The following is an 18129-nucleotide window of genomic DNA, read 5'->3' as shown; positions in this document are numbered from 1 at the left end:
GCGGTTCTCTCTCACTTAGCCACCTTCTAAGAGAGATTGTCTCTTCCCTTTACTGAAAATCTAGTGTGTATCCAGGAATCTTAACAAATACAATAAATGCAATTTGAAGAAGCATACATTAGGCAAGACAACCATCTTCCTTTTTACTAACAACAGTTTCAAAACCTGTCTTATTGAACATGAGCATTAAATAAGGCAGCCTTGACTTGTTTAATATGTGCTTTACTGCACAGTGATTGAGGCAGGATATCTATATGGCCCTGTCTAATTTACTATATACTTCTCAGTCCACTGGTTTTAAACCTTATTAGACCCAAGGCACACCTCAGAAAATGCCAGCTCTTAGTTTTCACTCAATTTTTTAGTACAGAAAAATCATAGAGCAATTCTTCTTTTACTAAGAACTCAGAAAGACCAAAACAGGCCAGAATGTTTTTAATACTACAAATTCCTGTTTGAAATCTCTTGGTTTATCTTATAAATCCTGTTTGCACACCTAACAGGGCTAACACTTTGTGGTGCCCCACAGATCCTTCCCTTGAAAGGCCCTAGTTAAGAATCACGTTCTTAGACAACCTGAAACAGCCAAGAATCCCATGGTTCTCTCAATCAGTGGGCACCTTAGAAGACTAGTGTTTTACAATGTCAGCAAATTAGCCATGAACACATATACTGCAATTTTTATTTTTTTTTGCTGGCAGTGTGAGTAATGTCAGATTATTACACATACTGAAGACATGAACTTTCAAGATGCCATAATCCAGCCACATTAAAGCCAATTTTTACTGGAATGATCAAATTCTCTTCTCAGGGAGGGCTGTTGTATGTGTGTGACTCACTTCTTCTGCCTAACTATTTGGAGGCTTAAGCTGTTCAAAAATTTGGGGTTTTTTGTTTGTTTTTTTTAGTAATTGGAAGACAGTTTTATGCCCTTTCTCCTCTTAAAGATAGCTAAGAAGTTTTTTCTCTGATAAACTGTCTGAAAAATTCACTTGAAGGCAGTGAATGAACTTGGAGAATTTTAGCCTAAGTGGAAATGCCAGAATGCTATGAGCGAGTGGAAAACCAAGATTTATAACTAGAGTGTTTAAATAACGTGTTGTCATTGCTATAGCAGTTATAATTAGTGACACATTTTTATTGTTGCTAAACAATAGCTTGACATAGATTATTGTATACATATTCATTGTTTTTCATTTGTTCCTTGGGTTCCTCATGTGACTAGGTTTGTGTGGCAGATACAATGGAGAGACAACAGATGACTTCATGACCAGCATGGATATTACTGAAGGAACAGCAGCCCTGTTTGTGGACTCCTGGAGAGCAGGAAACTGTCACCCAGCTTCAGAGAGGGATACTGACCCTTGTTCTATGAGTCAACTGAACAGTAAGTAGAATGCTTGGCCCTGTCAGGTCACTATATTTGCACTCCCCTTTCTGAACCATTTCCATAAGCTCATGCCTGAGAGGTCCAGAGTTGAAGAAAGAGGACAACAATGACTATAGATCACAGGATCCTTCATCTATAGGAAGATGCATTTCTAGAATATTCTTCTAAGACAATCTATGATGTGTTTCCTCTGTAAAAATCTGACTCAGGGTTTGAGGTACTCACATAAATGGGAATGATTCTTATTGATACTACCTGTGACATCACAGAGTCCCCTGTGATCTTAGTCTTTGGCTTTCTAGTGATATGAATGAAAACCAGGTATTGCTTTTTCAATTACTCAGATAAGGGGGACATGACCCCCTCTTCATCTTTTTCTTAGCCTTTCTCATTGCTAAATGCCTGTGACTGTTTCTCTCATTTAGAAATATCTGCAGAAAGCCATTGCTCCGTTCTTACTAAAAAAGGCACAGTGTTTGAGAAATGCCACTCTGTAGTGAATCCTGCTCCTTTTTACAAGGTAAGAACTTAGGTAAGGTTTTGAGTAGAGGGAGTGAAAAGTATTATTTTGTGCAAAAACACCAAAAGCTTGGGACCAAGAACATTTAAAAAACCCTGGGTGCATCTACATGTGCAATTACTGCACATGAATAAACTCCAGAGCTTATTGCTCCAGCGTTTATTGCTCCCAGGTTCTGTGTCTTCACATATGCCTGGGACTGCAGTATGTTGAGCTGGGTCGGAGCAGCCTCAGCTGGCAGGGAGCTTGAAGGGACCAGCCTGCTCAGCCCAGGGCTGCTCTCCTCCAGCTCAACATGCTGTGGAGGAGCTGGCTAGGGAACAAGGTTGCTTCGGCATGGGATTAGCCAGCAGTCAGCCCCCACACTAAACCACCCTCGTGCCCCAGCCAGCCGAGGCAGTGACTACATGTGTGCTGCTGTGAAGTAAAAAACTCCACAGCAAGACAATACTTGTATTTACAAGTGCTATTCTGCTGCAGAGTAAATTAGCTTACTCCAGCCTAATAGGGGCACACATGTAGATGGCACAACATTTCCTGGGCACATCTACATGCATCCCTCAACTGTGCAGTTGTTACTGTGTAGTCTTCTAGTACTTGCTAGAGCAAGTACTAAATGACTGTGCAGTAACTGCTGTTACTGCTCAGTCCCAGTGGCGCATGGGTCGTTTCCAACCCTGCTGCACAGTAGCTCATTGCTACTGCAGGATAGCATCAGTATCATGGTTTGTGCCCACTGACACTACATCGTTGTAGCTCGTTGCTACAGCAACTTAGTGTGTCATGTAGACGTGCCCACTGTGTAACTAATTTGCCTACTCCGCAGTAAACATCTCCTGTAGATGCACCCCCTGTCTCATAGACAGCAGTAGTTTGGCATACCTGCAGACTTCCATTCTGGACAGAAAGAAGGGGTAGATGAGATTTGTTGGTTAAATATCTAATTAGCTGAGCATTTCCCTTAATTAACAGCTTAATTGAACCTACTTAATTTTGCAGAATATGTTTTCCTACAAATAGAAAGAATATTTGCCCACCTTTGAGTAGCATTTTAGAAGCTGATGATGAAATGTACTACATAGGTAAAAGAGCTGTTTAAGTACTACATACATTTCATTTACATCATCCAGCCAATTGGATATATTGATTTTCAGTTATTCCATTAACTCTGCAAAATGCATTGTTTTCAATTACTTATTTCTGACCATATTCTTCATCTCAAACTATCTGATTTACTGTAACAGAATATTTTCCATATGTTTGTTTCAGAGATGCATTTACCAAGCCTGTAATTATGAGGAGACCTTTCCTTACATTTGTTCTGCTCTGGGATCTTATGCAAGAGCATGTGCTTCTATGGGACTAATCCTTCAGAACTGGAGAAACATTATGGACAACTGCAGTAAGTAACCTCAACTAAATCTTGGATGTCTGTTGTCAGATGCATGTGTCTCATCAGTTTTTACCTGGGACTCTCAGAAAACATCTACATCTGGAAAATTCCAGCATTTGATATGGGACAAAATTGGGTTGTTCTGTTACCAGTAGTTGCACAAAAATTCACTTATTTTAAAATGGTTATAATCAGGTAAAGAGCCATGCTCATATGTCATGTGTCTGCCTTAAAATGTTACAGTAAGAGTAGGGGGGAAACTTAATTGGGAAGAAGATAAAACAGGAATATAACAGATACTCAATTTCACAATTATTCTCCTAGAAAATCAAGGCTTCCAGCACTAAAGAATAGGGTTTTTTTGGAATTACTTAAATTTAGTAGGACTATAAATCCAAAATACACACAATAACATGCTCCCATAAAAAAGCAATAAAGTGAGAATTAAACTTTATCACCAACTCCCTTGAGGAAAAGCACAGGTTAGCTAAACGTACTCGTAAAACAATGTGGTCTTCCCCCAAGCTTTCCTGGCAGCCTAGCTCTCTAAGCAACCCTTCTTTCATCAGCTCTATGATGAAAGGGCTATGAAGAAAGGAAGCACATGACTGACATTCTTTGGCTCCAGTACACCTTTCAAAGAGGAGAGGGTCAGGAAAATAAAATCTAACTTGATTGCCATCTTCATTTTACAGCCATTCCATGTACTGGCAATCAGACATTCAGCTACAACACGGAAGCCTGTGATAGGACATGTTTGTCACTCTCCTTTCGAGACCTGGAATGTCATCCCACTGACATCCCTATTGATGGCTGCAACTGTCCTAAAGGAACCTACCTGAACCACAGAAGTGAATGTGTTCGTAAATCTCATTGCCCCTGCTACCTTGCAGACAGGAAGTTTATCCTGCCTGATCAGTCAACAGTAATTGGTGGGATTACATGGTAAGGTTGTCAATTAAAATTAAAGGAACTAACTCAAGGAAGAGAAAGGGAAAGGCAGTTATTCCCATGTCTGTTTTAAAAAAATATAACATGAAGTTATTTTTTTTTATAATTACACTGCCCTTTATACCACCTTCTGAAAGCTAAATGATTTGAAAAGTTTTCTCTGTTTAAAACATTGCTTGGCTTTCTTTCACCTTGGAAATATTAGGCTTGTAAAATCTAATCATCTCTCTTCACACTGAAGACAATTAGGAGGTATGAGGATTGTGCCACCAAATGCTGTACAAACAGCCATAAATATGATCCTGGTCAGGAATACACTTATAAAACTGACTTCGTTGTTATGGTTGTTTTCCAAAGAGAAAGCCAAAGATATTGACTTGTATTCCATGTTGAAGGAAGTAAAAGAAGCACATGTTGAAATATTTCCTTAAGGGAAAAGTATGGAATAATTTTGCAAAAGCTTGGAAATCACTTCAAGTGATAAACACATTGAAAGTGGAACAATTCAAACTAAAAATACTAAAGAGCATCACTTTAACAGTCCTTTTTCTTTTCTAGCTATTGTGTTAATGGGAAGCTCAGTTGCACTGGCAAACCTCAAGATCCTACAGGTATGGATTGTGTCCAGATCAACTTCACCAGCAAGAGAATTATTTCTTCCATGTTGATGAATCATTAGTTCCTAATCTCACGTATTTCTTATTTCCTATAGAAAACTGTATAAGTCCTAAAAAGTATGTGTCATGTTCAGAGAATTCAGAAAATAAATATGGAGCCACCTGTGCCCCCACCTGTCAGATGCTGGCAACTGGAATTGATTGTGTGAGTTCCATACTTCTGTGATAGAAACTCTCTGCAAGAGGAAGGTTGCCGCAGTGGTTTCCTGGGACTTGGGAAGATGGAGGCTCAATTGCCTGTTTTGCTACAGATTTCCCAGATAGCCCTGGGGAAGAAGCAATGGGCAGGAGCTGAAGAGACAGGAAGGGAGTTTCTTTGCCTCCCTTCCCCAGGGATAACAGTATTCCCCTACTTAACAGAGTGTTATGAAGACATATGTATTAGAAAGAGCCTTTGTAATCACCCTTGGTAGATAATAGTTGTTATAATGAATCCTGAGGAAAATCCCAATGGTTAATTCAAAATCCGTCCTACATGTTTCTAAAACATAAAATAAAAGAATATGCAAAGGAACATTCCAATGCTTAACAGATTAGATTGCACCGAAGGTAAACTGATTCCAGCAAAAGATCTGTGAAAACTATACATTTCTATATTGCAAATCACAACATGCCTAAGTATATGTCTACGCAGATAATACAAATATTTCAAAATGTAATGAGACATATCTAATAATTAATGAAGAAACATATCTGTTGAAAGAACAGTAATGAAAGTAATTCCCTTGTTGAGAAAAAAAGTATATTATTCTATATCTAAGGAAAAGTTGGCATCTAATAAATATACTTTTTTCCTACAGTCCCCAGTACATTTCATGTCTCAGACACTACTATGTTTTTTGAACTCCAGTGAAGCTAATACAACAGACTATTAAATAACAGAACAGTCCTGAGCTGTTCCCATTACCACTAGTAAAAATGAAAATTCATAAAATAAAATAAAATAAAATAAAATAAAAAGAAGAACCATAGCATATGCAGACACTTGGTTCCAAAGGCATAATTCAAGACCAAAATCAAAAAGAGTTTGTAGATGAATAAAAAGAAATGCTTAGCCCATTCCTTTTGCAGTTATTTTTTTCTCTATGGATTTTTTCATGACTAATGTTATGATTGGATCTTTGCCAGGTCCCCACAAGGTGTGAATCAGGTTGTGTCTGCACTGATGGGCTATATGAAAATCCTTATGGTTTGTGTGTGCCACCAGAGGAGTGTCCCTGTGAATATGGTGGTATATCATATGGAAAAGGGGAAGAGATCCATACAGAATGCACAAGCTGGTAAGAATCTACAAAGTTTCTCTTTGGTGGCATTTTCTTTCCCTCAACTGTACAAGACAGGAGCTGAAAACAGGAACTACAAAAATGTCACTACAGTGGCAAAAAGCCAGGAAGAGATAAATGCAGGGATAACTGTGGCAATGCAGAATGACCATACTGTCTGGGTCAGTCACAAATGGAATGAGTCATTAAGGACTTCTGCTACTCTCTGCACATCAAGAAACAGTGAGGCATTCAACAGGAACCCCAAACTGTAAACCAGATAAGATAGGTGGATGAATTCCATCCTAATTGGAAATACAGACCTGGTGCTCCTCCATTTCTCTAGAAAAATACTTTGAGCCATCAAAATCACTTCCATCCTTTCTGTACTTGATGAGCTTCCTCTTACATCCACTTGCAACTCCTGGTATTGGAAAAAAACAAAGGGAAAGCAAATCTGCTACCAGTAACAGTAACACAGGAACAGAGGACTGGAAGGGGTCTCCAGGGCTATTAATTCCAATCTCTTATATTCACAGGCCCTGATGCAAAAGAGCCCCAGAGAACATTGCTCCAGCTCTGATTACACACTACAGCCACAAAGCACCCTATAAAAAAACCCATAAAGACCTTAAAGAGAGGAGACAAAAGGTTCACATAATAATGGGATGACTTTTCTGCATACTGGAGGCAGCATAGCCTTTAAAGTCTCACATTCTTAATTAACTGTAAAAAAATCCTTAAAAATTCATCTTTAGCATACATTCATTTCCACAAAAGCCAGAGAAATTTGTGTCACTCCCTTCCTATATTGATCATAATTAGACCACAATCCACATTAAGTGAATAAAGTTAACACAATATCTACAAGTGGTGGTGAACTGTAAAAGAGGTAAGATCACATGCCATTGAAATCTTACTAGCAAGGCTTTTTTTCTTACCACCAGCACATGTACAAGAGGCAAATGGAAATGTGTTCAGAAATCAAAGTGTTCTTCAACATGTACCCTCTATGGAGAAGGTCATATCACCACTTTTGATGGACAACGCTTTGTATTTGATGGCAACTGTGAATACATACTAGTTACGGTAAGATCAGTGCTACTGTCTCACTGCCAAAAAATGATTTGACTTAAACTACTAGTTAGAAAAATATTGTAGAAAGATGCCATATACTGAATCTTAGACCAATATGGTTCCAGACCTAAGTTTATGAAAGGAATTATGAGGTGCAGTTATCTGTGATAGCAGAAGACTAGACCCTATCACCCAGGAGGTCTGTTCCAGTGCCATGGGATGTTTTATTTATTGCTTATTCCAAAACCAGAAATATGTAATCACAAAGGCCCCTAAGATAAAATCAGTGTTTTCCCCCAATAGTTTCCATGAAATTGCAAAAAACTCCTGTAAGAAGCTTTCCTAGGATATTTGAATGTTCATAGGTAACATATATAAATATCCATCTTGTACCACCTGCTCCTGTTTTCTTTTGAAGTAATTTCAGTCCTAAAACCAAATCAAGAATCTGTCCGTAGATATTTCTAAGCATAATAATATAAAGATGCAGCATCCCACTGACATCCTCCTCTCCCCCTGCAAAAATGTAGCTTCTGAAGTTATAAAATGCCAAAGTCAGCACGGCCATAAAATACTGCAGGGCTTACACTGATGTCCACTAAACTGACTGTGTTAATATCCAATAGCAGATTTTAAGACAATTGGAGATAAGATGTAAGATGTAGGATGTAACTTTCTACAAAGCAAGTAAAAACATTGTGAAAGCATGGCCAGTTATGCTGAAAAGCAGGGCGCCTGAAGTAACAACTCCACCTACTCATGTTTCTTGTTCACCTTGTTACTTTTAATACTCCAGGGTAATACAATTCTGTTTCCCCCCCTTTTAGGATGGTTGCAGTACAGGCAACTCCACCTTTAAAGTTGTTACTGAGAATGTCATTTGTGGGAAATCAGGGGTCACCTGCTCCAGGTCCATCAAGATCTACCTTGGGGTAAGGTGTTATCCATCCAGGTCTGCCCTTGTATTTATATCACCTTATGAATCTACAGTCATCTCTTACAGGCCAATCTGCTTGGCTGGTTTTTACCCACCCAGTAGGGAATCATGTTATAGAAATAAGTCCCAATATAATATAGAAACCTCAGAAAGAAGCCAAAGAGGCAGTAGCATGAAACAAACACAGCTCCTTAATGGATGCAAAGTGAATCCCAAACTTTCTTTCAAATCCAGTTAGTGGCTGTTGATTCCTGATACTTCTAGTTGCTGCACTAACTGCTTTTTGATGCGTCTGCTGCTGCCTCTCCCCAGGCCTCCCCCTCCTTACCTCTGAACTGTGGTGCTCTGCACTCTCCCCTCCTCTCTACTTCCTCTCCCAGTGAGGCGAAAGAGGGGCAGAGAGCAGAGCCATAGGGTCACCACAGTCTCCTCCAGTGCCTCCTGGGTGGCACTAGAGGAGGCTGCAGCATTTTGAATTCCAGGGGAATGCCACAGAAACTGTACGTGTGTCCCCCGAATGAAATAATTCTTTTCTTTTTAATATTTCCAAGTCCATTTCACTTATAAATGTTTCATTTGTTATGTCTGTCCACACCATCACAGTCCTGCTTCTTTAGTAGAACAAGTGAAGAACAAAGAAAGATGAGCTGATGACTGGAAAACCACTACTACTACACTCAGCATAAATTTGGCATCCAGTCAGTTAACAGCAGAGGCAACATGCCAATGCTCTACTGAAAAAAAGCCAGTTGTGTCCTTTGCATCTTTTGATTCCTTTGAATCCAAATTGTTTGCTCTTAAGGAATCCTATTATTGGTCTCTGAATAAATCATACAGGGAGCATCTACACATGCTATTAATGTGGTTGAATAAACTCTTAGCACAGTTTGCACTGGAGTTTATTGCTCCCAGGTGCCGCATTGGCACATGTACCCAGGACTACAATACATTGAGCTGAGGAAGAGCAGCCCCAGCTGGCAGGGGGCCCTGGGGTTCAGCCAGCTAGCCCAGGGCTGCTCCAACCCAGCTCAAAGTGCTGCAGAGGGGCTGGCCGGAGCGCAAGGGAGCTTCATTGTGGGGTTAGCTAGCAGACAGCCCTTGCACTGAAGCACCCTCATGCCCCAGCCAGCTCCATGAGTATCTGTAAACAAATTTGCCACCGGATAGTACTTGTGTCTAGCAGTACTATCCTACAGCAGAGTTAATTTACTCTGTCCTAATAGCACTACACATGTAGACAGTGACAATTTACTGCAGAGCTAACTAGTCAGCTCCACAGTAAATGTCTTGCTTGTGTAGACACCCCCATAGTATACTAGAAAAGATGCAAGAGTAGATGAGAACATGAGACATAAAACTGCACATCAAGTTACTAACCCCTTCTCTGTGGAACTTTACACCTTATTCCTAGGAAATCATAAATCAAACTAAAATGATCCATTGCAAGGTGCTGTTATACTCTAAGCTGAGCATGTTTCTCATGTTTGTTCCATATTCCTCATCAGATCTTGAATATGCATAAAACAAAAGTGAAGTGCAGGACCCACCTATATTTTATCTCCACTGGACAGGTGCAGATGGAAGAATACAGTGTTTTTGTAACTATGTACTGCTTAGTTTGGTTATATAAGTATACTCTAATGATTCCCAGTAATATTATAAAGAGTACTGATGGTTTTGGTAAATATATTTACCATATATTTAACTTACAGTCCAATTTTGCCCTCAGAACTTGACTATCACATTGGCGGATGCAACTTTCTCAGTCTCTGAAGAGAATCCTTTTATAAAATACCGTGTGAAAAAGAATGTCCTTCACCTGATTTTTGATATCATTATCCCAGGAAAATACAACATGACCCTCATATGGAATAAGCACATGAACCTGTTCATCAAAATCTTTAGAGAATCACAGGTAATAGATAATAACTTCCTAACTTTCTTAAATACAAATTCAAATGCAATTGCACATGAGATGACTTTTTCTGTTGCACCAGGAACTTCCAAGAAGGTCTCATCCTTCACTCCCCATCCCTTATACAGCAGCAGAGACCTTCAGTGAAGGTTGATTATTGGATGATTACTCTGCTCTAGAACAGGACTCTTTGGGCTAGTAACCACTAATTCAACCAACAACAAATCCTTCTTCCCCTCAGATTGGGAAGGCAAATTCTACACAATATTTTGATTGACTTTGGCTGCTATGATATGCAAATAATATCTGAGTATGTGTCCATTATTTCCTTACCTTATTGATTTAACTAGTAACACCCTATGTACAATAGATTAACAGCATATAAAACACTAGTTGTAGCCGGTACAGAAAGAGGGAATAAGCTGACAACAGGAAGAGATTTTAGACAGTTGTAATTGCAGGCAGCCAGTCATTAATGCTTTCCTCTCTTTACCTAGGAACATCTCTGTGGCTTGTGTGGAAATTACAATGGGAACATGAGAGATGACTTTGAAACCCGAACCAAGTATGTTGCATCCAGCGAACTGGAGTTTGTGAATTCCTGGAAAGAGAATCCTTTGTGCGGGGATGTGTTCTTTGTAGTGGACCCCTGTAGCCAGAACCCTTATCGCAAAGCATGGGCAGAAAAGATGTGCTCCATCATCAACAGCCAGGTCTTTTCTTCCTGCCACAGTAAAGTAAGTAAGATTATGAACCTTTCAAGCTAATTCTTATGGGGCAGATAGGCAATGCATTTGCTACATAGTCAAACTGGACCAGGCAGGCAATGTTTAGCCCTTCTCTATTCTACAGCTTTCCAAATGAGATTCTGTTCACAATTCAATATTCAACTTTCTCTTCCTCAAGCTACTTTACTACACACAAAATGTATTCTTACCCCTGCTTTATCTTAGTATCCCATTGCTCCCATTATTAATGTGTCTGAATACATCCTTTCCTAATAATATTTCAGTTATCTTTCCCACACATTATGCTAATATAAAAACCCACATTAAATATTGACCAAAGATATAAAGTGAATATAGACTGAAGATTCTGGAAGTAGAAGTTAGTTTGTTAGGGGAGGAGGAGCTGGTGAAGCCTGAGGCAGAGTAGAGGACCATTTATCCTTCTACAACTATACATGCTCTGCTGTGCTGGCACATAGCATAACATTTTGCTTTGTCAGTAAACCAAGCAGATGTGACTTAGAAAACACATCAGGGGGCAGAACAGTTGAGAAGCACAATGCCATCAACCTTCTTTTGAGGAAATGAAAGTGCTGCAAGGTTAAACAGAGGCATGTCTTGTGAAAGAGACTCTCATTATCAGGAAATGAGCTCAAGTAAGAAACACAAGTAGTGTTTATGTATGTCCGTGAAGGGTAGATGCCTCTGGATTAACTAATGTGCTTTGCTGCCTTTTCACATACAGGCTTTCTAGATTCAGTACCCATATGGTTTTAAAGACAGATGGCCTTTAAAATATTATTATTGTTTATGAACATTTTGGAATGCCTAAATATTTACTAAAGATAACTATTTAAGTGCATAGTATTAGTGCTGTGATTATTTTACCAATTAATGATTAAGGAAATACTGTAATTCTTATAGGGCAGATAGGCAATGCATTTGCTACATAGGCAAACTGGACTAGGCAGGCAATGTTTAGCCCTTCTCTATTAAATTAAACAAATCCAGGATAAATTTACCCACTGAAAAATGTGTAGTCACTTTACTGCAGGGGAAAAGTAATCTGTAGAACTAACTAGTATGGTAACTTGCTCAACAGATCAGTTTTATCTCAACACAGCCCTTTGCTCAATGCAAATTGGCTCCCTCTCCACTTACTAGCCAAATAGTACAGGCAGCTACCTTGGGCAAGATAGTCATGTGTCTGCTCCTTACTATGCAAAGGTTGGAATGTTGTTACAGCTATGATGGTCCAGGAAATATGCAAGAAGCAAGAGTCCTTTGGTGATATCTTTTATTGGACCAACTGTATATTTGGGAGAGATGTTAGACAAGCTTTTGGGCACTAAAAGTCTGCTTTTCCCAGCCCTGAGAAAAGGCACTTTGTGCCCAAAAGTCCGTCTAACATCTCCCCCACTGTAAAGTTGATCCTGTAAAGGATACCACCAAAAGACCCTTGTTTCTCATTAACTACAGAGTAAAATGCAGGGTTAGTTACTCCATAGCAAGTGTATCATGAATCCATACCCTTATTCTTACTTAGCAAAGCAATTTATATTCTGAACTCTTCCCTTTAACCTGAATTATCATCTGTTGTTTAGTTAAGTTAAAACAATGAAAGACATCCCATTAACCAATGCACAGCTACAAGAGAATTATGGTTGACTCACTCATTTCTCCTTTCTTTCCCAAAGGTATACCGAATTCCTTATTATGATGCCTGTGTCCGAGATTCCTGTGGGTGTGACACTGGAGGGGATTGTGAATGCATGTGTGATGCTGTTGCTGCGTATGCCAAGGCGTGCCTAGATGTAGGGGTCTGCATTGACTGGAGAGCCCCAGATTTTTGTCGTAAGTTCTCTACACCTTGTAAAAACAGAGCTTGTGATTTATATTCCTAGCTTCTGTTCTTAACTAATTCCTTCCTGCCTGCTCTGAATCTGCTCTCAATTAACTGCATTCCATCAATTGAAAAAACCCAACCTTTTATTTTGTTTCTTTCTTTTTTTTAGCTGTTTATTGTGACTTTTACAACACTCACAAAACAATAAGCAATGAGAACGCTTACTACTATACGTACATGGATGAAGACAACTGTACCTGGCACTACCGGCCTTGTAACTGCCCAAACCAAGATTACAAGTATGTCAATGTTGAAGGTAATGAGCTTTTACTCTTATAAAGCTGAAAATGGTAACATAATGGCTATTTTTACTGTGGTTTTAATCACTGATATTCTGAAAAGACAATGATGTTTCTATTGATGTAATCTTTGAAGACATGGTTTGTAGGGCTGTGCAAAATTTTGCCCGGCATTTCATTTCAAAGCTGTTTTGATGCGTTTCAAGCTCAAAACAGCAAAATCGAAATGAAACAAAAGCCTTCAGAACAGCTACGAAATGAAACAAGGGAACAAGAAACATTTCAAAAGTTTTGAAATGTTTTAAGTTTCAAAGTGAGGCTTACTGGCTTCAGTGCCAGTCCCAGCCGGCAGCACCCACCTCCTCTCATCTGGCAGGCAGCTTTGAGGGCTCACCCACACCCCCAGGAGGGCTGCAGGAACTGTGCTGGACTCCTCCTGGGGGTGCAGGGTCCCGATCTGCCTGCCAGATGACAGACAAGCACTGGGCACAGCCCGCACCCAGGACTGGAAAGATTGGTGCTGCCACTCGCCCCAGGCAGCAGCACCTGGCTGCCTCCTGTCATCCAGCAGGCAGATCGAGGGCCCACACCCTGGGGAGAACTCCAGCACAGCCCCCGGAGCCCTCCCAAGGGTATGGGCAAGCCCCCAATCTGCCTGCCTGCCACATTTTATGATTCCCCATTATAACCTATGGGAGAAACGGTGAAACAGCCAAAGAGTTTCAGCGAAACAAAACAGCGCTTTTGAAATTAAATGAAACTCAAAACAAAACATTGTTCCGTCGAAACAGAAGTCAAAGCAGAACGGTGCTGTTTCACACAGCCCTAATGGTTAGTGTTATTCTAGTATGCCCATCTTCATTTTGCTGCTACTGCTATCACAATAAGTAACTGATTCACTATCTATAGTATGCTTAGGACTGTAATGATGTCAGCCTCTCTTGAACACAGTAGAGTGACTAATAGGAGGGCAATCAGGGCACCAACCCATGCATCAACTAGGAGGTGGGAGTGGAAGGGAAAGGTGCAAAAATAGCAGCTGCCCTTCAGCTGACTTGGCCACTGCTGCTGCCCAATGCACTGCCACTGGCCTAGGGCACGGGATTGCCTAGTTATGTTTCTGCTTGAACAGGAAACTTATCAGATCAAGAGAATATCCCATGAAGAATATGGAGATACTGCTAGTTAAATAAGTGGAACAACCATTGCTATGTTAGAAGAGAAGAATGCTTATCAAAAAGAAGTTTATCTGAAACCATTCTTCTCTGAAGAATGAGTAACATCTCTTCCTCCTTCTACAGGGTGCTACAACTGCTCAAATAATGAATACTTTGATGAAGAGCTGGGAATATGCATGCCTTGCAGTATGTAGAGATTTATACAGTTATCTTCTTTCTCTGCAAAAGCTAAAAGCAGAAAAAATGGAAAGGGTTGTAAATTTTAGATGAGGCATTTTATTCCTAATAGTTGTTATTAACTGATGCCTTTTCATCCAAACACAGATCTCTTTTGAAATAATTGTGTTGCTCTAATGCTAACTAGTGATATGATGGTTAAAGGAGATACTTGACTGAAAGTAAGCAATTAAAAAAAAGTCAGGCTGTGAAGCATTGAAACTACATAGTAGTTGAATGGCTATCATTGATTTCAGTAAGAGTGATAAAAATTTGTCCTCACTTTAAGCTTCAGTATTTGATAATATCTTGGTAATCCACAACAATATACAAGGTACTCTAAGCTGCACTGAGGCAGCTGTAACATGAATCAGGAGCAGGGATACTGCCTGTCAGATGCCTTCAGCACATTTCTTGCACTGAATGAAGCTGTAGCATAGGTTAGAATCCAGTCCATGTGCTTTACCAAACATGCTTCCCTTTCTAATATATGTGTTTTTTATTACTTTAGAAACCTTTATGACATCATGGCATACCTATTCCACACGATGGGCAATCTTATAAAAAAAATTATGTGGGTACATAGTATTACAGATAGGTTCAAATCCTAAATTTTGGATTGTCATTCAGTTGTCAAATGCTCCAGGTCCTTATAATATAGCAGAATGCCAACCTTCCTTCCTGGATCTAGTAATTGGGTAGGGCTAAACCTTTGGAAGAAAATGAATATGTACACCTTCCTGTGGAATAAAGCTACTCTTAAACATGAACACAGTGACAGAAGTACTAAAAAGTATGCTTAGTGAACTAAATACCAGGCATCTGTTTTCCCCAGTATTGTTTAATACATTTTCTGGGATGTCTCACAAGCTGGCACAATTCATTTAAATGGTTTCACTTTTCACTCTTGCTGAAAATGATCTCTTTGGAAAGGTTTCTTATTTTATAATCATCCACTTATTTAATTTGTTTCTGTTTGTACACAGCTGGACCTCATCCTGTTAGTACTACTCCTGAAACCTCTACACCTTCCACAGGTTAGTTCTACAATCAGTTACTAAAGTAATACTTAGATGTTAGCTTCCAAAGGAGATGTTGCTCTCTTCACATTTTAAATAGCAAACACTTTTTTAACAAAATTTTATCATGCTCTTTGAAATGTTTTGAGCAAAGTAATGAAGCATATTCTAACATTACAGATGTCACATACCCTTTATCTTAAATTTTAGGTTAAGGGTCTTAAATTAAGAAAAAGTTATTAGTAAACCATAACTACTGAATTGCCCCCAGCCATGGGATATTTTTACATTTTTACACTGAGGACAAACTGACAGTGACTAAAGGCAAACAGTATCCAGTTGCTTCTCTTTGACCTAGGGTAGATTAAATTAATTAGCAATTTCAGTATTGTGCTCATTGGAGAGTTGGATAGTGCCCCAGGGGGTCAGTCCTGTGGCTGGTTTTGTTCAATACCTTCATCAATGACCTAGAAGATGGGATGGAATGCACCTTCAGCAAGTTTGAAGATGACACCAAGCAGGGGGGAGTAGTAGATACACTGGAGGGTAGGGCTAGGATTCAGAGAGACCTAGAAATATTGGAAGATAGGACCACAATTAATCTCATGAGGTTCAATAAAGACAAGTGCAAAAATCCTGCACTTAGGATGGAACAATCCCATGCACTGATACAGGCTTGGGACCAACTGGCTAAGCAGGAGCTCTGCAAAAAAGGACCCGCGGGTTACAGCGGACAATAAGCTGAATATGAGCCAACAGTGTGTCCTTGTTGCAAAGAAGCTAACGGCATCCTGGGCTACATTAGTAGAAGCATTGCCAGCAGGGGAGGGAAGTGTTTATTCTCTATTCAGCACTGGTAAGGCCACATCTGGAGTACTATATCCAGTTTTGGGTCCTACGTTACAGAAAGAATGCAGACAAATTTGAGAGAGTCCTGCGGAGGATAATGAAAATAATTAGGGTGCTGGGACACATGATTTTGGAGGAGAGGCTGAGGGAACTGATCCAATTTAGTCTGAAGAAGAGAAGACTGAGGGGGATTTAATAAAAGCCTTCAAGTACCTGAAAGGTGGTTCCAGAAAAGATGGAGCTGGACTGTTCTCAGTGGTGGCAGATGACAAAACAAGGAGCAATGATACTAAGTTGCAACAAGGGAAGTTTAGGTTAGATAGAAGGAAAATCTTTCTCACTAAGAGTCTAGTAAAGAGTCTCTCAGTCACAATGATTACTCTCCTTGTATTGCTTTCTCTGGGTGAGAATCAAGACATATTAGCCAAAGCCCCAGTACACAAATTTCTATATCACTATTGGCAGATCTCTGTACTCTTTGTGAGCACTGAATTCACTTAAAATATACTAAGAAAGGGAAATGTGTGTGTGTGTGTGTGTGTGTGTGTGTGTAACATCTTCCTACTCACAGCTAACTGTTGGGATATTCAGTAAAATATAGAAAAGACAGAGAAGAGAATAGCTAAGTTTTCTCAAATTTGACATTTAAAATTAAAGATGTTTTGTAATATTACATTACATCCTAAGATCATTTGTTTTAACTTACATCAAAGATAAATGTAACTGAATTATAAAGAATTATTTAAAAGCTTCAGTGACCATGAAATTTTCAATTTTTATTGTTCTTTCTTCTTTTTTTCTTTTTTTTTCCAACAATGGTGCAAACGACAGCATCAAGCACTACTTCAGTCATAACACCACCTACTACTATACTGCCAACAACCACTATTTTAAATGTAACTCTAACCTCTCTGCCAACAACATCCCCACTAACCTCTGCATCCAGTACTGAAACAATCACTAGATCTACAGTGTCTACCAGCCACACAACATTAACAATTGCACCAACGGCAACACCGACAATAACGACCATGGAATCACCACTCGTTTCAGTCACAACACCCAAAACAGTTATATCCACTACCTCAACAACCATGACAACAAAAAAGACAACATTTTCATCTTCCCCAATAACTATATCAACTGAAATCACTACACCACAAACGACCACCAAAACCTCAGTACCAACAACTCCATCAGTCTCACCTACGGTCTCAGTATCAACAGAAACTGGTAAGTTCTGCTACATTGTTGATCTCTTTCTGTTTTACTCACTATTGTTATTGAGTATAGATAATTAAATTTATATGACTGTTTCAGAAATTACATGACTAAGATCCATTACACAGTTTCATTTAGGCTTCAATTAACATAGTAGTTGCAGTATAAATGGAAAGGATGCTACATGTGAACTTAATCTAAGGCATTATGAAATGGTAAAAAAGAAATAAATACGGTTCATAAATGATGCAGAATGTGTTTAGGAATGGTTTGTGTCGTGCTTTAATTTCATACCTGGCCTGGGCTGTCAGTCCCATGGCAAGAACCGTGTCATAGTCAGGAACTGACACAGGTATGGTCCAGTCTAGGCAACAGACAATCACCTGATAGTTAGCCTTAAACTCAGAGTGCATAATGTGGGAGAATTAAATGGATTTCCAACCGAAAACTTTAAAGCACATGCCTCCCAGCTCTAACTCGACTCCCTGGCATGGGAGATGACAGAATCCTCATGCCTCGTGTTCTGTTTCCATAAATGCAGAAAGAGGTTCTGCAGGGAGTTGAATGGGTGCTGCCCAGTGGCCTTCTTCACTGCCACAGCCATGAGTAACTCTGCCTTCTAGGTTCCTTCAAGAAGGATGACCCCTACGC

The 18129-nt window shown here is 39.6% G+C and overlaps 1 protein-coding gene across 1 annotated transcript in view; it reads left to right on the top strand.

Annotated features, from left to right (window-relative positions):
• MUC6 (mucin 6, oligomeric mucus/gel-forming) overlaps window positions 1-15426 on the top strand; it is a gene marked incomplete at its 3' end in the record, with an annotated part of 92634 nt that extends 77208 nt beyond the window's left edge. Inside the window, exons 16-30 of the mRNA XM_014521416.1 lie at window positions 1226-1387; window positions 1816-1910; window positions 3180-3312; window positions 3999-4248; window positions 4813-4865; window positions 4967-5076; window positions 6060-6211; window positions 7141-7282; window positions 8098-8202; window positions 9937-10122; window positions 10620-10859; window positions 12548-12704; window positions 12866-13012; window positions 14297-14359; window positions 15376-15426. Coding sequence (XP_014376902.1) covers window positions 1226-1387; window positions 1816-1910; window positions 3180-3312; window positions 3999-4248; window positions 4813-4865; window positions 4967-5076; window positions 6060-6211; window positions 7141-7282; window positions 8098-8202; window positions 9937-10122; window positions 10620-10859; window positions 12548-12704; window positions 12866-13012; window positions 14297-14359; window positions 15376-15426 — 2046 coding nt within the window. The remainder of the gene's footprint in view (window positions 1-1225; window positions 1388-1815; window positions 1911-3179; window positions 3313-3998; window positions 4249-4812; window positions 4866-4966; window positions 5077-6059; window positions 6212-7140; window positions 7283-8097; window positions 8203-9936; window positions 10123-10619; window positions 10860-12547; window positions 12705-12865; window positions 13013-14296; window positions 14360-15375) is intronic.
• Between the last annotated feature and the right edge of the window lie 2703 nt (window positions 15427-18129).

This window comes from Alligator sinensis, unplaced genomic scaffold (genome assembly GCF_000455745.1).
Source record: "Alligator sinensis unplaced genomic scaffold, ASM45574v1 scaffold5_1, whole genome shotgun sequence".
NCBI classification, from domain to species: Eukaryota; Metazoa; Chordata; order Crocodylia; family Alligatoridae; genus Alligator; species Alligator sinensis.
This window is presented reverse-complemented; position numbering and strand designations above follow the sequence as displayed.